Consider the following 26250-nt stretch of genomic DNA (forward strand, 5'->3'; position numbering starts at 1 on the left):
CAGCCACAATGAGCTCACTGGTTTCCAGCTCAGCCACCGGCTCCGGTGCCTCCGCAGTCCGCCAGCACACAGCACAGACCCACTGGAAACGCTCTTTTGGCCTAAACTGTCCATACCGTTCCTGTAACAGTCCACATAACGTCCCTTAGAAGTTCTGCAAAGGTTGGGGAAACGTGCAATTAACGTGTCGAATGTTATTACATTAAATAAAATGTTCCAGCAGCGTTGTATAGGCTGTAGGCCTATGTTGTGTTGTCAACATTTGCCTATGCAATGACTGCAACGTTAATATGTTTTATTTTCTAATGATATGATTGCAACAATTATTTTCCACGCAAGCGTAGGCCTACACAACCATTCAACAGTTTGTTATCACCTATTATGGTCATGTTCATTTCTTCTTTCCTTTATTAATGGCTGTAATGGCAATAATGGCACTCTAACCCTTATGCTTTGCCAATTATATTACGGTCAATAAAGCAAATTTGTCAACACGTAGAGGATTGTTACTGTAATATGCTCAAACTGTTTCTGCAACGTATATTAAAAAACTTACAAAAGTATACCTTTTTTTAATTTATTTATTTATTTTTTTACAATTGGTTTCAATGACTATACCTGATCACAATGTCTATAGTGTTTGTTACCATGTGTAAAGCTAAAATACTTCTGTGGAGTTACAATCTTTTCCCATTGCTTATTGCAACATCATTTTCAACATAATAACAAAACAGTTTAATTTAATTGATTATATGCCATTTGTTTAAAAAGTTCATCTGAAAAAGAAAACTATTAACAATTGTTAATAAGTGGTTCATACAAAGCAGTGACCTGTGTGGTTGATGCAGGACAAACCGAGTGAGAGGCAGCGCCACCCGACGGTCGGTCCCAGCATTGCGAGTGATTGTCCGCTCTGTGGCTGAGCTCAGATTCGTCTCACTACTGCTGTTTGCTGGGCCTGGTCACTGAGGTTGGTACAGTCCCAGTACAGTGTCCCGAGGTAGACAGACAGTTAGCAAAACCCTTCTTCAATGTTTTCTACCATATTAGTTATGTTACACTTAATATGCTTTAGATACTGGTAAAACATTGTATCTAACATTGTATAAAAGTAGAGAAAGCAGTGTATAAAAGTGAGTAAAAACTAACAAAGTAAGTCAATCAAATGATAAAAAATAAAGACTGGACACAGGAAAAAAACTTAGCCTGGCTCTGTCTGACAGTAACAACAAATACACCTACCAAATCTAATCTGTAAACAATTCAGTGTAAAAACATCAATTTGTAGTTTTTATCTCAGAGTTTGGGTTCTTGCTTTTGTTTCTGTACTGTAGCCGTCTAAGACTGTGATAGCTTACAGGCTACTCTTATCTAACTTTTTCAGAATACATTTGACAAATGGCTTTAATTCTTAAGTTTGAGAGTAGGAGTAAAGTTGAATAAGTTCCTTTTATTTTACTCAAAAATGTCACTGTAAGCAGCTCGATAGATTTGGGCCCTGACCTCATCACCACAACACAGTTGTTGGTTTAATTTTAAAGCGCCCATATTATTCTCATTTTCAGGTTCATAATTGTATTTATAGGTTGTACCAGAATAGGTTTACATGGTTTAATTTTCAAAAAACATCATATTTTTGTTGTACTGCACATTGCTGCAGCTCCTCTTTTCACCCTGTGTTCAGCTCTCTGTTTTAGCTACAGAGTGAGACATCACACTTCTGTTCAATCTTTGTTGGCAGTTGCACATGCGCAGTAGCTAGGTAAGGATCACATCAGCTAGTCAGGTCAGTTAGAAGGCAGGATTAGCCGAAAGACTTCTTCTAAATGAGGGCGCACTTCCAACTTTGCATGGAATACCTGCAGACGAGGGACATGTAAGTAGTTCTTTTGTAGATTATGGTGAACTTGTGTGTGTTGTAGCAGTGTTTTGCCATTGAGAACGAGGTAGCATGCTAGCGGTTAGCCACCTCGTCTCGGCTCCTGATGTAGAAAGCCTTGCAGATTTTGACCAGCTCACCCGGAGACTTTAGGCAGGACACGTTCAGAAACGTATCTCACTCAAAACAGCATGGATGGTTTTTTTCAGAGTTTGTATGCGTGTGGAAGCACCAGAGACACAAAAGAACACCCCAAATCCCAGAAAAAGTGATTGTTTTCGTAATATGGGCATTTAACTTTTAATAAAACATATCATTTTGCAGTGATAATGTAACTGTCTCATTTGGTAAAGATGGATTTGTTTCTAAAGAATATGGATATTGGTTTGTGTAAGGATTTACAGCTTAAATGTAAACTGGGGATACAGTATATTCACAATTTAAAGCTTACACATATGCTAAGATCACTCTCTCACGTGTCTTTTCTATGTTTTTTGTAACATGAGCAAAATAAAAATGAAAATAGCTTTATGCTGTTTTATTGTACTGCACTGGTACATTTGCCCGTTTTGTGTTTTAGAACCTTCACTTGCTCATATTTTTAAGCATTCACTCAGTGACATTTGCAACCATGCCTTTCATAGCGCGGCATTATATTTGTACTAAATATTATGTCTGGAATGTATGCACCCTATACAGTGCTAAATTTACATCTTTATATAACCTGTAAGTGCTTTATGACAACATATTTAGGTTATTTCACCTTGATGTACAGTACTGTAACTGTAGCTTTGTACGTCTACAGCACAGGTTCAACCCATGTTTAACCATTTATAATCATATATAATTCATCAACATTTACACAGGAACCTGGTACTTTGTCATTTGTTTTTCAAGTGTTATAATGTATTTTGGCTAGGCTACCCTCTGTATGTAAACTAGGGATAAACAAATAAAAAGTATTGGCAGATGGTGAAAATGATCAGGTGTCATATAAAAGGTTCATGCAAAGTCTGAATAGGGTTTGAACTGTTTGGCCTTACACACTGCCTCAGCTTCTGGGTAAAAGAGTAAGGCCAAAATGTTAGTAAAAATGGAGATGTGGGACAGTAAACAGAGATAGCCTAGACAGACGAAATACTGTGTTTACTCAAAGTGTGACACCCAAGTGTGAGAAACAAGGATGTTTGTGAAGCACTCTCTGTCTCTAAAAGGGCAAGCTCCTTCTTTGTGAATTCATCTTTAAAGGAATACGCCACCGTTTGTTGAAATAGGGTTATTCACCCTTAGTCTTAGTCCGGCGCCGCCGCTAGCTTAGTTTAGCGTAGTGAATGGAATCCTTTGTTGCCGGTTAGCATGTCATGAGTAAAAGTGACCCAACAACAACAAAAACAAAACCTAATTACTTCTTGTGGCCTGCATATTCACAACAATTACAAATAGCAATGCAGATTGAGACTAGACAATTTCCTAAAGCGGTTTGAATCCTATTTAAAGAATAGGGACTACTTTGTGTCTATAGGTAATTATACATCTGAGCATACAAATATGACGTGCGGAGTTCCCCAAGGCTCAGTTCTGGGGCCTCTTCTGTTCAACATCTACATGCTTCCACTGGCTCAGATTATGGAAAACAACAAAATAAGTTACCATAGTTATGAGGAAGACAAACAAATTTACATAACCTTATCACCAGGGAACTATAGCCCAATACAACAATTAAATATGTGCATTCAAGAGATTAATGATTGGATGTGCCAGAACTACATAGAAAATACATTTCTGATCTGCTACTACATTATGACCCAACCAGACCTCTCAGGTCGTCTGGGACAGGTCTACTTGTTGTCTCCAGAGTCAGGACTAAACATGGGGAAGCAGCGTTCAGTTTTTATGCTCCACATATCTGGAACAAACTCCCAGAAAGCTAAAGACCTATCTTTTTGATTTTGCCTTTCTTTAAATAACTATTCATTTGTTATACTGAAGTTGCATTGATGACACTGTATGACACTCGATAACTGCTCTTTAATGTTTAATTTCTTATACTGCACTGTCAATTTTATTCTCGTCTTTTAATGTTTTAATTTGTTTTTTAATCTTTTTCTAACTGCTCTTTAATGTTTTATGTAAAGCACTTTGAATTGCCCTGTTGCTGAAATGTGCTATACAAATAAAAAGCTGCCTTACAGAAGAGGAGCTGCGTGCTTTGGAAATAGAACGACAGGAGGAGGAGGTTGTGATCGCTCAACAGCCCGAGGACGCGAGGATGAGAGCCAACACTGACAATGGTTTAGTTCTATCCAAGGGCCCCAGTAAGCCATGACAGTGTCACAGCATTTCCTACTGTGACATGTCAAAATGTTAGGAGTTCAATTTGGGTTAAGTTGCTTGAGTGGCTTCTACAAGGACACTTTGAGGACAGGAGGAGTTGGGGATCAAACCGCCAACCTTAGTTATTATTATAGAGGCCATCCCTGTGTAAATTCATCAGAGCCGAGGCATGTAGGGCCACCACTGTCCCTATCACTGGCACATATGCACATAGCTGTGAATAAAATATGCATGATGGATTGTGTTGACCTGGCAGCGCTCGTCTTTATCTCTGTAACTTTAACCCACGAATTTAGCATCCCATGGGGCCTACTTTACACTCCAAATTCCCAAATAGGTTAATCATATAGTCATGTTATGAGGTGCAGAGGGGAAGCTTTTCCATGAAATTCTGCTCAAATGTGCAAATACGGTTCCCCAGCAAGCAAACTGGCAAACTCTTCCCAGCTGATCTTTTAGATTTTGCTACACAGTTTATTCCTGATTTGTAGCCATGAAGCACTCAAAAATCAAAATATTTGTGAAGTGTAGAGACGTTTTACAGCTCACAAACAGCACAAAATTTATTATACATGTACTATTTTGTATTATTATTATATTACCCTAACCCATCTTAATATTAAGTTACAAGTATGCAAGTCTGATTTACTTACTGAACATCACAGAGTTCAAGTGTCAAGTAGTAAAATGTGAATCAGAACTATTTGTGGGAATTTTGTTAAGAGGTATAATGCCCCTAGGAATTTTGGGCACCCCGACAACAAGAGGTAATCTCCTAATCTCAGTGTAATCACAGGCATGTTCAGGCCCCTGTTGACTTCTAAGAATCCTGCAATTTTCAGGTCTGACTCCCCCATGTTCCTCTAAAATTTCAGAGTCAAGTTCTCCATTTAGATGTCAATCAAGGATCATTCGTGACCTTACCGATTCACAAGAGGTGTTTGGTGTTTTAAGCCTTAGGGTTAGGTGCCTTAAAGTCAACTGTCGCAGCACTGCCTTGAAGTTGACGTTGGGGGCTTAAAACACCATTCAGCCACAAGTGACTGCTATTCAAAAAATCTGTGACAACAGCCTAATAGGCTTTCTTCATGAAAGGCATTTTAGAGTTAAGTAAAGTTAAAGTATTGATGCATTAATGTGTACATAACTTTAATGTTGCAGCTGGTAGATCTGCATAGTACGGTAAAATAAATGTAGTGGAGTCCAAAGTACAATATTTCACTCTAATGTGGAGTGGAGTCGAAGTATAAAGTAGCATAAGTACAGTACTTTGGTAAATGTACTTAAATACATTCCACCACTGCATATGATGCATCTGTATACAAGATCGTAAGATGTAATACATTTAATAAAGTAGATTAGAGGTGTCACCATAGCATGGTGCAGGTTAGCGGGAAATTGGACAGGTCGCAAAGTTTATTTTATTCCACCAGTACAACAGGTCAGTTTATACAACTCGTGCTCAGTTAGTTGTGTCAGACAAAGTTAAAAATAACACGTCTGGATGGGTCAGTCCCTTGTGGTCTCCCCAGCAAGCGCATAAATAATCCTTATAGAGTGTGTAATGGCTTCTAGCAAATCACACTGGAGATTCTAGACCCATACTTGACTCTATCAATTAATCAATCAATCAATCAATCAATCGTACATGTACAATTCCAGTGAAATGTAAATCTATTTTCTCTGTTTTACTGTAAGAAACCATGTAAAACAGTGAAGACACAAAACATTTTAATAAAAGACACTGTTTATTGACTTGCTTGTTTGCCATTTTGTAGAAAGAGCACAACATGTTAACAGTGTAATAATTTAAAAACTAGATATAAATAAAAACATCAAGGATATTTCTTTGTTAGGTTTGAAGGAAAATAAAACCGGGTGGGTGCAAATGATAAAGCAGTTTTGTGAGTGACAGGAGTATTGATTAATCAAGCAAAGGTGTGATGAAGACAATGAAGATACATTGAAGCCAATTTGTGTCAAACTGAAGTTAACCAACAGAATAAAGTTGGGTTTCCCAAATGAACCTCTAAATAGAGCCAATACCAGCCCATAGTCTTAACTTTGCATCCCAGGTGTTTTTGTAATGTATAATATCTGAAAGTGATACAGAGTCTACAGTTGGGCCTACAAGTCTGAGTCAATTACCCAAAAAAAAAGTCCAAAGTAATTTTTCATTCTCAAATACTGATACAACTTTTCCCAACTTATGTGCTGCTTCTTATTAAAGAAATATGTTAAATGTTTCTTATTCAGAAATATTTTAAATGTGTCTTATTCAGAAATATGTTAAATGTGTGTTTTTTCTCTTTAAGAAACCGGCCTATGACATTGAAATAACTCTGAATGACCAGCTCTGACACAAGGTTGCAAGGTTTTTGGACACCTCCTGTACGTTTTGGTGTTTTCAACAGCCAAAATATAAATATTAACAAAATGAATAAGGGCTTCTTTGTATCACCACCGATTCTTATTCTTTACTTTGAAAAGTTAAAAGTTGCTCCCAACTGTGCAGATCAAAAGCTTAGTGGGGGACTGAGAACAAAAAAAAGTTTTAGTTTTTTGTATTAGTTGGAGAAAAACCAATTTGGAGAGGACTCACACATTTGGATTTACCAGTAACTTCATTTTAAATTAGAGTTGACTGTAAAATGGAGGTACATTGGCAAACCAATATTGTACTGATATAGCTTTGTGTGTGTGTGTGTGTGTGTGTGTTTAATGTTCAGTAGTTATTTCTAACAACAGTACACATTTTTATCAAATTGTTTTCTTAATTAAGTGGGGGTGGTATGTGGATGCATGACAGAGAACCGAGTTCTGTATCTTCTGGTGAAAGAGCAAAGAAATGATCTAGCCAGATCTCACATAACAGTATCACAATTTCCTCATAAAACATTTCATTATCATGCTGAGGGAGAGAACACTAAGTGTTGAATAATTTGTCTCTGAGTTGCATCATTGCCAGAATGAAGGCACTACTGAAGGTGTGTGTCTTTTGCATGTTCCTTAGGTGAGGGTCAAACTTCAGTCCACTTCTGTCAGACCACAGGGTCTCCTGAACTCTTGTCCTCGCTCGTGAAACCACTTGTTTGACACTGACAAAACAGAAAAAAATAATGTGAGGACCAAAAATATGCCTTTGTAATTGAATACAAAAAACATACTAAACCTTCACTACCCCAATTTTCCTTGTCAGCATGTCGTAAAAGCTTTGCCCCAGAAAAATGTTGTGTGCATTTCTAATAGGACAAGACACGTGAAGATCTTGTATCAACGTTGCTTTTAGGATTAGGATGCAGTGTTTGGCAGATTTCCTTGTTCAAGTGTAAAAATGTGACTAATATCGATGTCCTCTTCATCCAATGAGGAGTATTCCTAAATTAAACTTACTTTAAATCACACAATATCAGTCAAGTATACGTTCACTAGGAGAATTTCGTCGAAAAGAGCTCTACCTTAAACTGATCATAGTAAAGTCTAGAGTTGGGAAAAACAATTGAAAACCGTATGTATCGCGACTTTTTTGCAACGATTTTTAAAATCACCATAAGATTTTCTGGTTACATTGTACCGCTGACAACTACATCATATCTGTTTCCAGCAAGACAGAACGAAAACAGAAAACGCAGAAAATCCATGTTATGTTGTTCTTTACAAATGAAATAAATGTCAGACTGACTGACTGACATGTGATGTGCATTCTTTTTAGAAAACAATTAGTTTTTAGAAATGTCTCATGATATATTGTCTCTAGAAGTGTATTCTTTTGTTTTTGTTAAAGAAGGAAAAGAAAATCGCAATACTCAATACCATCGAAACGCAATACTTCTCAAATCGCCATGAATGAAAATTGCAATACAAAATGGAATTGGCACCCATGTATCGTGAAAGATTCTAATCGAGACAAAAGCATATCGTCCCAGCCCTAGTGGAGTCTGTGGATCATCCAGTAGGCCCATAGTCTATATACTCAATGTTCGTGTGTTGGAATTTTAAACTCCGGTGGATTTATGAGGACTATGGTTAATTGCTCCTCAGATCTCTGCAGGGTAAATTGAGACAGCTAGCTAGACTATCTGTTAAATCTGAAGGTTCTCTCGCATGACTAAAACAACTTTTGAACGTACACGTTCCACCAAAACAAGTTCCTTCCCGAGGCTATTTTGCGGCGGCTCTGTGAGGGGCTTAGCACCGCCCATGATGATTGTGATTGGTTTAAAGAAATGCCAATAAACCAGAGCACGTTTTTCTCCAATCCCGGAATGCTGTGGCCTAACCAGACCCTCCTCCGCAGCGCTGTGGAGGAAGGTCTAGCAAAGCGAGACTAGTAGGCCCAGTATCTGGGATTAACAGGTATTTTGTGATGGCGACATCTCAGGGGCTGAACATATTTTTTTTGTTATCAATTTTTAACAAAAAAACACTGTTTCTGAAACAACTAGATATGCTGAAAGAACACCAAAATGCACCCACAAACTGGTTACATTTTCTGCTCCAAGAACACAAGTTACATGGCAGGGTGTCCTTGTTGCAAAGGCAGCTCAGAAAATGGTTTGGGTATGAAAACATGGCTCCATCAACATGGCTCCTCTTCAGCAGACTATATTACCAAGACAGGTAAAATATCAAATGAGAATATTTTATTGCTAAACATTTGTACATACAAATATGAACCTTGTATTTCCAGTTAAACATCTTGGCTGTTGTACTATGGTATTTGTATCTCCAGAAAATGTCAAAAAATCAATACATGTCATGTTGTTATATTAGGACTTGTAATCTTGTAAAAGTATGTTTTGAAAAAATAAACCTTATAAATCCTATTCTCCACATTTTTATTTGTTCGTGTACAAACGTACAACTCAACATACAAACAGAAAAGCATAGTTTGAGCTAATCGTCCCTTGTAACAACCAAATCATCTATCAAAGATCAAAAGATGAACAGGGACACCATGGATGCCAGATATGTGACGCCATTGCCATACCATAACCTAATCATACTGGGAGCATTTAATTCTTGCAACGTAGGGAAAAACCCAGATAAACAACAACGTCCTGTCTGGGCTGGGCTGGCAAGACTGATAATGACGGCAACTTAAGCAGAAGTTTGCCTCCCCATTCGGTTTTAGATTTTTCCTCTTATATCTGCAACAAGCTTAAATTAAGCTAAACTCATTCACGTGTAAACATTACCAGACGTCTTTGTCTGATGTAACACATGATAACAGTGGAACACATTATCATGACTTTATGGCCATCTACTTACCAAATAACACATTTTATAAACTCAATTTTAGTCTGAATGTTTTCTAATCCTATTCAATGTATTAATACTTGGTTGTGATAAATCTGGACTTTGACTCACCCCATTTACTTCCTACTAAGACAGGACAGGCTGCATGCCTGGTCCTGTAGTCTCCCTCCCCGCTCTTGAACAGGTTGTACCAGAACACTGCTGTCCCCTGTAAAGAAATAGAACAAATGAAGAAATTATGGTTACATCCAATGTGCACAAGAGAGAAGGAAAATGTAAAAAAGTAAAAAGACTGATGCTTGGTTTAAAGAAGACCTGCCACACAAGTGGCTTTCTTCTGAGTGTGGTTCATTTCACCAATATATAAAAGGTTCCTCAAGCAGACTTTAAGCGGCTTGACAATGTTATTGATTACCTCTTGACTCGTATTTATTTTCCCCGTCAGAGGATGGGAAAGTAAGATGTTCGACAAGCACAAGATGCAGACGATGGATGGAGTTTAAAGTCAACAGAGATTCCAGTGAAGGACATATAAGGAAGTATAGAGGCCTTAAGTTGTTAAGGTTAAGAACAAAGCATTGGCAGACCATATGTGGTCGACTTTTCCCCTTTCAATCACTGAATGTGTATATTATATGTTGATTGAGATTGTAGCTTTTATTTTGTGTACAATGTTGTGTTGGAGTGTGTGTTTAGTGTACACTGAAGTGGTTGAAAAAAATGAAATGAAAAGACACTTTAATAAGCACTGCATAAATAAATAGGCATTGCATAACAACTGCACACATGCGGGGGGAAAAGTCAGTTAAAAGTAAGCTATTGCTTGACAATCTTTGGGCCTATGTTTCCATAGCTTTGTTGATTTGCCAATAAAAAATATATCAAATCATATAAATATATCAGTCTGACCACATCAACATGTTATGCCTAGGGCAAAAATGTCTGATTTACTGCAAAAGTCCATTTAATCGTCCACCAATTTTCATTGCCAAGTAATGCATTGGGCAAATTGCTGTGCAACACAGAATGATACAGGGACCCTCCTGTGAGATCCTCAATCATTCAGTTAGGAGTTACAGGGACTGAGTCTTGACACATCAATCATTAAACTGACAGAAACACTGGATCGGGACACAAGCAGTATAGAATAAACACACTCAACACACACAGAAACACACTGTGAGTCTGATGTCCTCACCTTTCTAGGCCGGATTGCTGCTCCAAAGTCAGGGAAGACCGTGGCACCTCCCGCCTCAACATCACTCATCTGAGAAAAGACAAAAATCTCGTTAGAAACGTTCTCTGTATTTTACTCAAAGGGAGACACTACGGGGGAATTGGGTGAAAACAATGAGAACTAATGGATATCACCATGAGACTTCCCTAGTTGATTATTTACATTAAGACACTCATTTGTTTTGTATTACAAGTATTTTAAACTTGTATGTTTTAATATGCAAATGATTCATTATCTCATTAAATATGCGCTTATTCCAGAACTGAAATCTAAACATGGGATAAAGCCTGGGTTCTAAATTATTGTTTCATTTTGTTGACAGATTAGAGTCTAAGGTTTTTACAGAGTCAACTTTGGATATATCTTTTTCTCACTCCATAAATCAGAAAATACTGTCAACAGCCATAACTCAATCAATTTTCCCAACGTTTTAGGTCTAAAATGTTCTATAAATCAGGCAATGAATGACATGAACAAATTGCTCACAAATGACATATGAACAAATCTCTCTGAAAAACCTTCAGAAAATGGACTGGAATAAAACTGGAAAATTCAGTGTATGTACATTAAGTGCAAGAAAAAAACTAATTCCGAGAAAACAGCCTTTAAAGATATGTATTGTAAAATTCCATACATTTTGCAAGACAATACTGGTGAATAGGGTTAACATTTATAGAACAACCTATGGATATCACCATGAAATTGTTATTTTTTAAATATGTAAATGAGAAATCTACAAGTGCTAATACACAAAGTGTAATATATTAAACCCCTACTGTAAATGTGTATTTTGGATGGTTTTTTTTGCTCACTAGTCTAAAAGGTAGACATGGACGCAAAGTAGCCCAAAACGCTTCAAATGCCTGTAGTGTCTCCCTTTAAAGAATACACTCTCCTATTTAAAAATACTCAAAGGATGCATTAAAACACACACACACACACATGCATTTGTGGCTTATCAAAATACTGCATACATTTGTTTTACTTTTCAGAGCAACTTATAACATGTCAACATACTAAGCACATGTTTCTATTAAGTTATATTTTGCTTTTAAGTAACACAAAGTTTTTTTTTTTTTAAAGATTATTTTAGGCCTTTAATGATAGGACAGCTGAAGAAGTGAAAGGGGAATGACATGCAGCAAAGGGCTGCAGGTCGGAATCGAACCTGGGTCCGCTGCGTCGAGGTGTAAACCTCTACACATGGCCACCTGCTCTACCACCTGAGCTATCTGGGTGCCATAAGTAACACAAAGTTGATAATGATTCGAATATTATCCTTTTTGAGTATGTGTCCAGAAATCTGGATCATAATTAACTGACAAAATGTTTTATTTTATTGTCATCACATTAGAAATAAATGTACAAATTATTGCCTTAGTGGTATGTGATAAAAAAACAAGGTCCTTTGAAGGTCTTGCAAGAAATAAGGTGCACAAAATGACAAGTCACAAATCTTTACATAACAATGGAGTATAAGAGAGATGCTATATGCACTACAGTGAGGGAAGAGTAGAAAGACTAAAAAAATACTTGTTCCAGAGCAAAGGAAAAGGGAATATGGTCTTCCTGTAAACTACCCAACTGTTTCATAATAAATCATAAGAAAATCTACATCATGCTACCTAGCTGTGATGATCAGTAGTGTCCCACAATGCATCTATTTCTTCACGAGTCAAACATGCTTGATCTATTATCTAAAATATGTACTGTAACTTTGTGAGATGCTCTCCTTGTACCATATGTTTCAGTGTCATACAAAATGTTCTATGGATCATTTGTGAACAGTTATAATAATTGAACTGGTTTCTAATTCTTACTGCAATGATTCGATACAAGACTTTAACCACTTTATTTGATTTCTGTAGCATTTGCTGCTACAATACCTGGCTATAATTGAATGTGCAGTAATCAATGGTTTCATTGTTTTCTGTCCATAGCTTATAATCAACATGTATGTTTAGAGAAGTTACATTTTACGATATAATAGATCAATAATAACATATAAATAAAAGCACTTCCACATCATGTATCAAGGTGAACAGTGAACTTCAACCAATCACCGGTTATATAGAAAAATAAAAACAATTCACATGCATACCCCATTCAAAAACTAAATATTTTTCTACTTTTGGGTATAATTGTATTTTGTGCAACTCAGTATTAGCAAGAGTTAAATAAAGAGTGGCTTCTACATCAGTGTGTTAATAAGGGATGGCCAACAAAACTCTCCACAATATGTACTGGAACTGATTGACAGAAAAACTTGATTCTTAGATATTTGTCTACAAAGTTTCTCAGTCATCGAGGCAATAGTATATTTATCCAGCACCATTTTTAGTATTATATCCCCAGAATCTGTAGAACTATTACAGAATTTTTCCCCATGACATCAACTAACTCTAGATTTTGAACTATATCCCTGTAATGCCACACTACAGGCCAAGTGAAAGTCAATCAATTCCAAGTCCAAGATTGAACCAGAGCTTATGCATATACTCATGAAGCTAAAAACAAAACGACGGAATGTAGATTTCAGGGGACTGCCACGACCGCCCTTCAATTACCAGCGACTGAATGCACATACTTACATAGTTCAAAAAAGTTGCCACACGATTTCCAGTGCCTAATCTTTTGAAAGCATCAGGCTCATCTTTCTACAAAGATAAAATTCAAGAGTGAAAATACATGATGAAAACGCTGCTCACTAGCACGCACGTGTACTTACGTAGTTTAGGAAGGTGGCAAGTCTATTTCCGTCGCCATTGTAGTTGCTGTCAAAAGGACGCTGCAACAGATTGTTAGAACATTTAACCCATCAACAAACAGACTCGCAGTAGGAGCCCGCCACTAAGGGCACTAACTACACTCACATAAAATACAATCTACTCTATCATCTGTCACAAACATAATAGAATCACAACTGAATTTGATTTTTCACCTAAGGTAAAAAAAAATCTTTTTCAAATGATATGCTCAAAAGAACATAATGCACATAAGAATATATAAATAACATGGAATACTAAATTATTGTAATAGATCAGTGATACTCAACTTGCGGCTGTGGGCCAGATTTGGCCCGTGATAGGGTGCCGGGTGGCCCGCACACCATTTTCTTATTCACCATGAAAATAAATTGATTCACACTGGGAATTTTGTTTTGTACTTTGTATGTAAGTAAGGTGCCAGAGTGCATAAAAAGAGCATCAAAGTAGAGCTTGTTTATAACAATTCGTAGCCTAGAAATCTAGACGCACCCTAGCGGCAGCAAATTTAATTTGCAGCCAGGGGAGTCTAGGCACTCTCGGTTGACTTGCGAGCTGGAAAAACCAAAATCTGGTCAGGCCAATCACATCGTGTATAGAGTCAGTGGGCGGGGCTTATGGCTGCTGCTGCTGCTGGGAACAGCGGTCTTCTGGAAGACTTGGAGTTAAGCTTTTCTTTGAGAAAAGAACAAAGAACGGCACAGAAATCATTCTTAAAAAAGGAAGATGTGTTCGGAGTTTTGCCGACCGTTTATGGCAAAAGTTTAAAGTTTAATCTATCAACTAGCTCCGCTACCTTCTTCGTTGCTCTGCCTGGTTGTAGCGCTATCCTATTGCATGCAGAGGGAATTTGAAAGACAACCGTTTATCCCGCCCCTCGGATTGAGCTCCGTCAATAGTGAGTTCCCAGACCCAACATCTTGATGTGGGTCTGGCTTGTCAGGCTAAACAATTCCACCATACATCACAAAAATGTGTTTGCTGCTATATTAATGTGCTTAATAACGAGTACAGCCCGTTTAACATCATACAGTAACAAAATATTTGTTTGTTTGCAATGACCATTTGTATTGTATATAACCAAATCTGTCATTCTGTAGCAAAGAGAGCTGCATAGATGCACATAGTACATACAGCTAGAGATCATGTGAAAGTCAGAGATTGACACACAGAGGGAACATAGCTCACATCTCCAGAATATAAAAGTCAGGGAGATTTAGAGCAGAGAAATGCAAGCAAGAGATACAGCTGTTCAGCAAGCAGACCAGATATTGTGATTATTGTATTGTAAAACAGACATTTTACAGAATTCAAATGAACCGAGTATGATATTTTTATGGATAGCAGCAGTATTAGAATCAAAGGACACTATTCAGCGTATACATTTTCAAAAGCAGCCACACAAAAAACAAAGCCGCACATATATAACCGTTAACTTTAGTAACACAGAAATGAAAAGTATATCAAGCACAGATTAATTCAAAGGAGGCAGAAGTACTGGGAGAACTCATTTTCAACCACAAATCAACTCACCCTTGAGAAGTCATAATGTGGCTCGTACTGTCCTCCAACTCCATAGTTAGCGACCTGGTGAGCCAATGACAAAGGTCATTTATATTTAAAATCAAAATTATTAAATTCTAAAATCATTGGCAAACAATGCATGTGCATGTAGGCCTATCTTCGATAATGTGAATATTAATATTTTTTATAGATCTCAAAATTAGGCAAAATAATTAGTTAAAGGGGCGCTATGCAGTTTTGGCCATTTCTTCGCTGTTTTCTCGCAGGTTTCTCTATAGCGCTCCCCCTACAGCTTCGGAATAGATCTTTGTATATGTTTACTTGTGTCTGAGTCCTCGCTCCGACAATGCTTTCCTAGCTTTCTGCTTCTTTTTTGCCAGCTCAGCCATGACAAAAGTGTGAAAAACTGCATAGCTACCTTGTTAGCTGGTTCTGGTTATTTCATGGATCCAGGATACTATGCATCCTGATAAAGTTCTCTTGGCCTTTGGAATTAAAATAGTCCCACATCATCACATACCCTTCACCATACCTAGAGATTGGCATGGTTTTATTTCAGTTAGACTAATAGCCGGATTGATTTGCATTCAAAGATGATTTTATGGAAAGTACCCCCATGCCAATCTCTTCGGTGAAGGGTATTAAACTGGCCTTTAAAAATAAAAACCTGCCTGCCTCTATGGTAATTTAACATAGGGGTGTACTTACTTATACCCCCTGTATTTTAAGGAAGAACATTTATTTATTTACGATACATTATTCATTCACAAAGAAAATGGGTGTCCTTAAAGGTTGGATTTTTCCTTTTTTTAATTAAGGCATTTATATCAATTTCCAAAAGATGATTTTTTTATTCCTCTTTTTAGTCAAATTTAGCATGGGTTCATAAACTTATGAGTGCCACTGTATATCACTTATATATATCATCATTACTAGTGTGAATAGTATTTTATTTAGTAAAAATAGAAGAATGGATAGCAGATTTCTGTGTAATATGACATTACATGAAGATGTAGTAATTAATGTAATTCTGTAGTATGCATAACATTACCTGTAGTAACTCTGCAGTGTCTACTGTAAGGCCTGTGATGTCTTCTATTCTCTGGTTGATTATGTCAATGATAGAGTCATCCTCTTTATCCAACCATGCACTGGAAAAACAAAAAAGTGTACATGTATAAGCACATAGTACAGTGCGCACACACACACACACACACACACACACACACACACACACACACACACACACACACACACACACACACACACCTTCTATGTGCTGCATAAGCCCCATCATTTCCAATGTTGACAATTTTTAACAAAAAATATTTTTTTTGAAACAACTAGATATGCTGAAAACACACCAAAAATGCACACACAAAATGGTAACATTTACAGTAAACAGGGTGTCCTTGTTGCAAAGGCAGCTCAGAAAATGGTTCTGGTATGAAAGAGTTTAGAAATAATTGAATAACAAGGAAAAGGCTGAATCCTTAAAAAGTAAAAATAAAAAAAGCTGTACAGTAATGATTGGAGTACCTTGGTTAACACTGCAAATTATATCAATAATAAATAATAAAACCTTATAATAATGAGGTCTAACCATTATTGATTGAAATCCACAAGACGGCACCCAAGAGCCTTTATCCTGAATGAGTTACCTTTTTGATACTCTGTAGTTGGCTGTGGTCAAGACGCCCGTTTTGGGGTCACGGACAGTAGCTCTGGCAAGCTTAAAAAGCAAAAACAACACACAGAAATAAGTGTTTGTCATCATAAACATGACAGATCAGAGTTTGTCCACTTATTCCACTGTTTAACATGCACGTACAGTATATCTATGTATTGCCACAAAAGTCTTTTCATTTAGTCTTACCCATTATATATTTTTCCATAAATATTATATACTGAATATCCTTTTCCTATTTTATTTGCAGATTCAGAAGATACATTTTAAAGCCAATCAGCCACCTTCACAAACACAGAAAACCTAGAGGTAAAAGAGTCCCAAAATGTATGGTGAATAAAGAAGAGAGAGTATTCATTTGTAACTGAACTGTCAAGTCCACTTGTTGAAGGTAGGCTATGTTTGTCGCAGTACTACAGATTAATAATGACCCTTTATGTATCACTGTAAAGAAAAAAACGTCATCAATAAGCATAGTATCGTTAATGATAAACTTTATCAGCACTATCGTCACTGTCTCTGATTTTGTTTGGTTTTGTGTTGAGTGCAGAATTTTTAGATGTATTATTTCTTATTTATTGCTGCTTGCCTCACCCTAGGTTTAGCCAGCTCCTTAATCTTCTCAATCTCCGTGTGTGACAGAACGTCCAGGTAACGTACAATGTGGGGGCTGTCCCACTCATCTTCCTCTTTCATGGGCTTCAGCAGGAGACGAGGGTTCCTCTTACCATCCTGGTACCGACAGAACAACCGGCTGCGCCTCACGTCGTTCTAGTTAAACATACAAGATAAACAGAAAATAATAATATCATATTAAGAGAGGCTTAAAAAAGTTAGAAGTTTTTTGACGGCCTCTCTGCTACAGGTCTTTACATTACATACCGACAGATTTGTCAATATGCCTTTATTTTTCTCCTTCATGTCTCACCATTTGGAGCCCCTCCCCTCTGCAGAGAGCCTCATAGGCCTCTCTCTCTGGGAGATGGTCTTTAGGTCTGATGTAGGTTCCCAGCTTGATGGGCTCCTCAGAGGCAGGCTGGTAGTCCTGGTTCAGCTCATTGAGCTGCTTGAGCAGTAACCGCTCAAAATACCGCAGGTTTCCTCCTGCCCTCTGGTGGCTGGGGTCTGTCAGTATAAGAAAATAATGATTGTTTGTGGAGAAGTGGAATAACCTGTAGAGTTGTGGAGTAAGGTCTCATTTAAAAAAAAGTTTTGTCCCTTTAATATCTGTTGACATCACATGTGCAAAAAAGTCATTACTCCTAGTCAACATAAATTCATGAAAAAAGAAAAGTTTTTTTTCAGTGATCTTGATGTGTCTTACCGTTTTTCAAAGCTTTAGTCATGTATTTACTTTAACCAAGAACTGTATGGTTTATTTCAAGAAAAAAACATTAACTGCAATGGCAGCTGCCAATTATAGTAAACGGTCATTGTGGACTTCATCTTTGAACTCTTCAACGCTTCAAATAACTCCACAGTTGTGGTAGATTTACTTAAGTTCTGCACTACCAGTACAATTTCATCTTTTTAATTTACAGCTAATACAGATCAGGAATACTCTCTCAAATCCTTTGGTACTGAAGCAATTACAAAGCAGATAGTTGAACGAGCACACACCCTTGTGGAGTTTTGAGGCAATACACTGAATCCCCAGTAAGCGGAGGCATTACAGCAACATGCCGGGCCTCTTGGTCATTTTCATGTAGGAGCAAAGCTGCCACGTGTACCAAGATTACAGGAACGTCAAGAGTAAACAAAGTGTATCCTAAGTATTGACTTAGTTAAGGTTCTTCTTGCAGGGAGAAAATGTGCAGTTCGCTGGAGGGATTTAAACTCCTTAACAGGGGGTCAGACTGCTGAGACGGGTCAAAATAAACATAAATGAGTATGTATGCTCTTTTCCAACAGTGCCATCATCTACCCTAGCTTTTTGCTAAGTACAGAACTGTCCCATTGATGTGTTTATACATATGCCTTTTACACGTATTTGTTTTACCTCTGTCTTTGTATGCTCTATGTTGCTATTTATTTTACTATTACTATTGTAGCTCTTTTAAACAAATGCAATTCACTGTATCACATTTCCCTATGAAAACAGAATAAGTTGATTGCTTGCTTTGCTCATCCTTGGTCCTGCATTTCCAGTTAGATTTGATTTGTGTAATGTTGGAATATATATTGTTTCTTTTCTATATCCTTCACAGTTTTCTTTTTTGGTTTGTGTATGAGCTAGTATATGTACATTTTAAATGTTCATTGTTACTTTTGTTGAACTTGATGGCATAAAGTAGGTCTAAGTATGCTACATCTGCTCTACCTCAATTCTTTTCACTTGACATGTAAACAAGCATACCACAGCTGTAAAGAGATGGCCTGCAGCTGTCAACACAGCCCTTGATGCAGAGACTAAAATAACAGTTAGAAACCACAGGATCTTACTTTGGATGGACAACACCCTGCTCTGGCAAGCACAGAGCACCACTGCAGTGAGAGAGGAGGTGTGTACTGTGATGATTAGTGAAACAGCAAGACAACCCATCAATTACCTCATAGCAGAAGTGCTATTTTAGATTTCTAAAATTTTAGACAATGAACCCATTCACCTATCCTTTATGGTTGCAAGAAAGACAGACTCAGGCGAGGATAAATGAATGAGAGTTTGTGTACTGTGTACTTTGAGCTCATATCTTCTGTCTGTACACTTGTGTATGTTGCACCTTACCAATAGCCACCAGCCGGCGTGTAAGCTCAATGGCCCGAGGTAGGTCTCCCATTTGGTAAACTGAGTAGCTGAGGTAGTCCAAAATATCCTCCTTGGAAACCACACTTTCCTCCCCGCTATCCAGCTGCTTCAAGGACTGCTGCATCCACAGCACAGCGTGGTAATAGTCTGCATCATTGTAAGCCGTCTTTCCCATATCGAAGCAGTCGTCCACCGTCAGTATGGCACCTGAGTGTATACCTGGGGCAGGATTCAATAGATGTAAATACTGACCATATCATGGTTATGGCATTTGATTCATCACTGCTGGATCATGTTTGAGGACGCAGTGTGTTTGTTTTGTTTTTTCGTATTTGCTGTATTCTGGGTCTCAATCCACTTTGTAATTACTATTTTTTTATGATGTACCTTTTTATTCTTGTTTTCTAAAGATTCATTCTGGATATAATTTGGATGCTAATAATATATTTAGTATTTTAGTTTAGGTTATTTACCTAATATACCTACCTGTATATACACGTATGTTTACGCTTACATTTTCCCTGCATGGGATAAGAAATATAGCAAATTCTTCTCGTTTTTTTATGATCAACGTATGAAACAAAGTGCATTTTTTCACCTGCTTCAGCTTTTTAAGTTTCTGTAGAATTGAGCATCATACAAAATGTGAATATGCAAAACTATTTCTACCTTAGTAGGCATTTGATTCATCACTCTTTTGACATGTTTCCATTATAAATTTGTTTTAAGTGGTTTGCTGGCAGGCAGGTTGAGATATGCAGAATCTGTCAACTAAGTTTACTGGATCCTTGCTCAGCATAAAACGCAGTCAACTAGCACATACACATACAAAAGGTGTGTGCCTTATTAATAAACACAAATACACACCTGCAGAAGTATGCACAAGTACACCCTTTCATACCCAAGTTGTTTCCAAATTGCGGCTAGAATGCCACTGATATGGGACTGCATATGGGCCGGGTCCAGGCTGCATGCCTAGTAGCACTCATGACTCTTTCCAAGACAAGCCTGGGCCCTGCTTATTAGATTATTCCACAATTTATGTTGTGATAGGTAATCAAAAAAGAATGGTGAATAAGCACGTAACTGCAAACTTTTCAAATTTAGCATCCATTCCTCGTCAGCCACAGTCTGTCCCAGTGCTAAACACACTAACATTAGCACTACTAAACGTTAGGTCTTTGGTGGGAAAATCATTTTTAATCAATGATTTTATTATTAAGCACAATCTTGATTTTATGTTTTTAACTGAAACCTGGTTGGACCATAATAACAGTGCTGCTGTTCTCATTGAGTCAGCCCCCCCTAACTTCAGTTTTATGAGTGAGAATAGAGTGAATAAGAAAAGAGGTGGAGTCGCCATTTTGTTTAATGACTCATTCCGTTGTACGCAATTATCTTATGGAAATTTTACTTCTTTTGAATATGTGGCTCTTCAGCTAAGATCCTCCCCTCAAGCTATACTTCTAAATATCTACAGGCCACCTAAATACTGTGCAAACTTCTTTGACGATTTTAATGAACTGCTGTCTATAATCTGTATTAACTTTGACCGTGTAATTATTGCTGGTGATTTCAACATTCATGTTGACAACCCCCAGGATCGAAGGACCAAAGAACTGTGTTGTGTTTTTGAGAGCTATGGACTGACTCAGCATGTGACACAGCCCACGCACAATAAGGGGCAAACTCTGGACTTGATTATCTCCAAGGGTCTAAACATTTCCAAGGTTGTGGTGACTGATGTTGCTCTAACTGATCATTCCTGTGTTTTCTTTAACGGCACTATCTCTGTGCCCAAAAGTGTTCAAACTAAGTTAATCAGAAACGGTATATCACTGAAAACACCAGTGAATCATTCATTCAGCTTTTCTCCTCTACACCCGCCCTCACTGGGGCCTCAGTCACTGAGCTTGTAGATAATTTCAACTGTAAAATTACGAATGTTATTGATGCTATTGCTCCCACTAAGGTCAAAGCTGTCTCTGGTAAGAAAAGATCTCCATGGAGAAATTTTATAGTTGTGAGAACAGAAAAAACAGAGTGTCGAAAAGCTGAACGCAGTTGGCGAAAATCTAATCTCCAGATCCATTATAACACTTATAAAGAGAGACTTCGCATTTATAATCTGGAACTAAGAAATGCAAGGCGGTCTTTCTGACTTTGCCTCCTTCTTCACAGACAAAATTCTGAAAATTAGATAAACAGTCAGTGCTTCCATATCAAGTACAGGATATGTGTTGTCACAGTGTGCACGCAAAACAAATTCCAACATGACACAATTTCATACGATCAACCTTAAAAACCTGGTGGACATTATACAACATCTGAAAACCTCCTCCTGTTGCCTTGATATTTTACCAACGGGTGTTTTCAAAAATGTTTCGAACTGTTTGGCTTCTGATCTTCTACAGATTGTAAACACATCTCTGCTCTCAGGTATCTTCCCACAGGCCCTGAAAACTGCAGTCATCAAGCCACTCCTAAAAAAGAACAATCTAGACACGACACTAATGAGCAACTATAGGCCAATATCAAACCTTCCATTTTTAAGTAAAATCATAGAAAAAGTGGTTTTTCAACAACTCAACATTTTCTTATCGCTAAACAACAGTTTTGATGCCTTCCAAAATTTCAGTCTTAGTATTACTTGATCTCAGTGCTGCATTTGATACGGTAGACCATGACATATTGCTTGACCGATTGGAAAACTGGGTTGGTCTTTCTGGCTCAGTACTAAAGTGGTTTGAATCCTATTTAAAGAATAGGGACTACTTTGTGTCTATAGGTAATTATACATCTGAGCATACAAATATGACGTGCGGAGTTCCCCAAGGCTCAGTTCTGGGGCCTCTTCTGTTCAACATCTACATGCTTCCACTGGCTCAGATTATGGAAAACAACAAAATAAGTTACCATAGTTATGAGGATGACAAACAAATTTACATAACCTTATCGCCAGGGAACTATAGCCCAATACAACAATTAAATATGTGCATTCAAGAGATTAATGATTGGATGTGCCAGAACTACATAGAAAATACATTTCTGATCTGCTACTACATTATGACCCAACCAGACCTCTCAGGTCGTCTGGGACAGGTCTACTTGTTGTCCCCAGAGTCAGAACTAAACAGGGGGAAGCAGCGTTCAGTTTTTATGCTCCACATATCTGGAACAAACTCCCAGAAACCTGTAGGTCCGCTGCAACTCTCAGTTCTTTTAAATCTAAGCTAAAGACCTATCTTTTTGATGTTGCTTTTCTTTAAATAATCTATTTTATTAACTTTAATTTCTTATACTGCACTGTAACTTCTATTCTTATACTGCACTATCAATTTTATTCTTGTCTTTTAATGTTTTTAATTTGTTTATTAATGTTTTTAAATTGTTTTTAATTGTATTCTAACTGCTCTTTAATGTTTTATGTAAAGCACTTTGAATTGCCCTGTTGCTGAAATGTGCTATACAAATAAAGCTGCCTTGCCTTGCCTTGCAGTTCAAAACCTAGCAACTATGTTTCAAGTGCATCTCAAGCAAACACTTATGATCAGTTAGGATTTTAAAAGCAAGTATGTGTACATTTTGAGGATTTCTGACTTTTTGCAACTCCTGGTAGTTGCATAAAACACTTTTCTTACTCTTATTTTTTACCTTGAATTTGACTGTGAGCAACTGCAACTAAATAATTTCCCTGAGGGGATCAATAAAGTATTCTGATTCTGAATTATGGTGCAGACAGCAGTGCATTATGCTAGGTCTGGGTGACTATGCAACTGGGAAGTCCTTTGAATTGTTAGTGTAATGAAGGGCTTTATAACCAACAAAGCTGATCTTTGGGACAAGGGATTCATCATCTGTCTGTGTATGATCGATGCAACTTTGATTGTGTCATTCGTTTCCTTACCCAATCATGACCCAGAACCAACGTATTAACGCTAAAATAACCTTACACTTAACAAAACCCCACCTTTAACTAACAGTAACTTTACCTAAAGCCCTAACCCTTAAAGAAGTGAGGGCTGGTCAACATGACCTAATTTCACAAAAACGTACCTTGTCAGGAGGTCCATAACTCACACTGCTTTTCACAAAGACAGTAGTATAAACACACACAAACTTTTGGGTGGGTACATTTTGCCTTCCTCTCTTTCTTTCATAAAAAGGTACACAATACTCTACCCCTCTTAAAGTGCTCATATTATGCTCATTTTCAGGGTCATAATTGTATTTAGAGGTTGTACCAGAATAGTTTTATTCACCCTGTGTGTTGAGCTCTCGGTTTGAGCTACAGAGTGAGGCAATGCGCTTCTGTTCAATCTTTGTTGGGAGTCGCACATGCGCAGTACCTAGGTAAGCACTGCTAGCTAGTCAGGTGCAGAGTATGAGGGAGTGCCACGCTAGCAGCTAGGCGAGCATTATAACGTGTTACAAAGTGCCGCACGTTTGTCACGGAAGTAAAGGCTGGACTACAATAGAGCTGTTTAGAGCAGTTTGTGAACAGTGTTTTCTGTTAGAGATGGTAAGTCCCTTTGAGGTGGACTTTGGTCTTTTTTACTTTGTAAACCTATAATGTGCACAATATATATAACACAATAAAGGAAAGGGAAAAAGACAAAAAGCACAATATGAGCACTTTAATATATTCATGTTTACTCCTTGGTTACCTGGCAGCTTTCCTTTGGAGAAGGCCTCTGAATCCAGTTGGTACGTGTCCTGAAGACGCATCAATGCCTTGGCTGCACCCGTCTCATCCTCTGCATCTGGGAAGTACTGTCTGTGTATGGACATGTTGGAAATGAATCCTGGAAAGAAAGTAAGAAATAGTTATGTTGGGAAGGTCAGGATGGAAGTCAATTAATGAACAAATGAATCCAAGGATGACACTCATAATGTTAATGATCTACTTTGCAATACCTTAGCAACATAAAGCTAAAACTATTTACAGTATAGTAAACTATAGGCCCTAAATACAAAACACTCAAATTTTCATACTTTTTAAATAATCAAAAGTTGGTTTTGCTACTTTGTATCACCCACTGATACAAAACAACAGTGATTACATGCACAGCCAGTTCAATCTTGAGTTAAGCACCCAAAGCCACGTTTAAATATAATGCACGCACCCAAAAGGGTCTTGGAAGGCGTGATTGTTCTTAATGGAAACATGATGGGCAACTATGCACACCAACATTAAACTCCTTTGACGGATTTTATTTAAAACTGTTAGCTGTCAATTGAGTTAATTTTCCTTTTACGTCAAAAGTGAAACATAAATAGTATTGATTTACAATAAAACTGCAAATCACCCCCTTCTTCTGAACGGCTTTTGCGTTTTGTTTATCTTTCTTTTCCTCCTCTCGCTCTCTCTTTCTGTCTCAATGTGTTAGCAGCAAAAGTTAGTAATGAAAACAAAAGTAACAATGGCTATTGCCAATGTCTTTGATGTACTCAGGTTTATAATCCACAGTCAGTTCAAACATTCCTGACTTTCTGGAAATACTTTCTGTCAATCAGAGCCTCTGTCTTCACTCAGATTCCCCAATATTATCTAGGGCTGCAACTAAAAATTATTTTCATAGTCGATTAATCTGTTGATTATTTTCTCGATTAATCGATTAATCGTTGCAGCTCTAATATTATCCTTCGCATACTGCCTATACCAGTCAACCGAATTTAGTTTAGTGTCTTCACTGTCTTGTGTGGGGCTATTGAGGACTATTAACAAGTACTATGTATTGGAAAATGTGAAAAGAGCGTGTGAATTCAACATTAAGATGTTACATTTAACTATTTTAGAGGCTGTGGACGTTGTTAACTCCATTAATGTGTTTACTGTGTTAATGGACTGAGGATGGGAGTAGGATTCGGTATTTGGTTTTGGATTTGGCAGAATCTTAACCAGTGGATTCGGTATTCGGCCGAATCCCAAAAATCTGGATTCGGTGCATCCCTAATCTAGATATATGAGCCTATACTGTATATCATGTATGGTTGGCTAAGGCAAAATTCTATCTTTCTTTCTTTTTCCGTGTCAATGTTTTTTTTAACATGCTTTATTGGCATTGCATGTGAATACATCTGTGTTGCCAAAGCATAAAGAATAAAAGTACAAACATTAAAAACTAAATCAAAATACTGTATGTTTTCTATCTCTTACTGACTAATGGCCACATATACAGATACACAAGTATGACACACAATTCATGCTCCTGCTATCTGCCTCAGACACGCACATACTTTCAGGTCCAGACACACACCCACACAAAGGGAGAACATGGCCAAAATATACAGAGATGAGGAACAGCTGTACATAGCAAAACATGACAGTCTCTGCTCTCTCTCTCTCTGTTCATTGAGGGAGCAGAGTAGTTGACCAGAGCAGTTAAGCAGAAATTTCCACACTGCAGTCCAAGCTGTAATCACTCTGCTCACATCCGCTCTTGATTTTATATTTGCTGCTTGCTCTCTGCAAGTGCTGAGGGAAGCCCCATAGAAAAGTGGTAAATGCTACCCTTCAGGTAGAGATACGTATATGAATGCAATGCCTATAATGTCAATGTAAAAGGCAGGAATGAACAAATGTAGATTTGGCCAAGGTAGCATTTATAGACATTTCTGATCTGTTTAAATCACTAATTACTTAAATCAAATCTACAGTCATTTCCAGATGTATCACTAGTTATTGCAGACAGAAAGGAGAAACAGGAACTTGTCTGAATGAAAATAATATAACTTTCTTGGTACGCTTTGGTCTAACAGCTTGTTATTGCAGTGAATGTCTGTATACTCGTGGTCAGGCAACAGGCCCATAGTTGT

General features: G+C 37.6%; 1 protein-coding gene across 8 annotated transcripts in view; it reads right to left on the bottom strand.

Annotated features, from left to right (window-relative positions):
* Positions 1–6622: 6622 nt before the first annotated feature.
* Positions 6623–26250, bottom strand: part of LOC114566213 (prolyl 4-hydroxylase subunit alpha-2) — a 31980-nt gene continuing 12352 nt past the window's right edge. For 6 of the 8 annotated variants that reach the window (XM_028594516.1, XM_028594517.1, XM_028594513.1 and 3 more), the window contains 12 exons: positions 24099–24236; positions 19411–19650; positions 17614–17810; positions 17280–17456; positions 16660–16730; positions 16050–16149; positions 15008–15061; positions 13438–13497; positions 13301–13366; positions 10671–10739; positions 9584–9680; positions 6623–7311 (listed from right to left, as the gene is read on the bottom strand). In XM_028594516.1, coding sequence (XP_028450317.1) covers positions 7241–7311; positions 9584–9680; positions 10671–10739; positions 13301–13366; positions 13438–13497; positions 15008–15061; positions 16050–16149; positions 16660–16730; positions 17280–17456; positions 17614–17810; positions 19411–19650; positions 24099–24236 — 1340 coding nt within the window. In that variant the 3' untranslated portion in view covers positions 6623–7240. The remainder of the gene's footprint in view (positions 7312–9583; positions 9681–10670; positions 10740–13300; positions 13367–13437; positions 13498–15007; positions 15062–16049; positions 16150–16659; positions 16731–17279; positions 17457–17613; positions 17811–19410; positions 19651–24098; positions 24237–26250) is intronic. The other 2 variants (XM_028594514.1, XM_028594515.1) reach the window with 2 other exon arrangements.

Source organism: Perca flavescens, chromosome 13, assembly GCF_004354835.1.
Source record: "Perca flavescens isolate YP-PL-M2 chromosome 13, PFLA_1.0, whole genome shotgun sequence".
Lineage (NCBI taxonomy): Eukaryota > Metazoa > Chordata > Actinopteri > Perciformes > Percidae > Perca > Perca flavescens.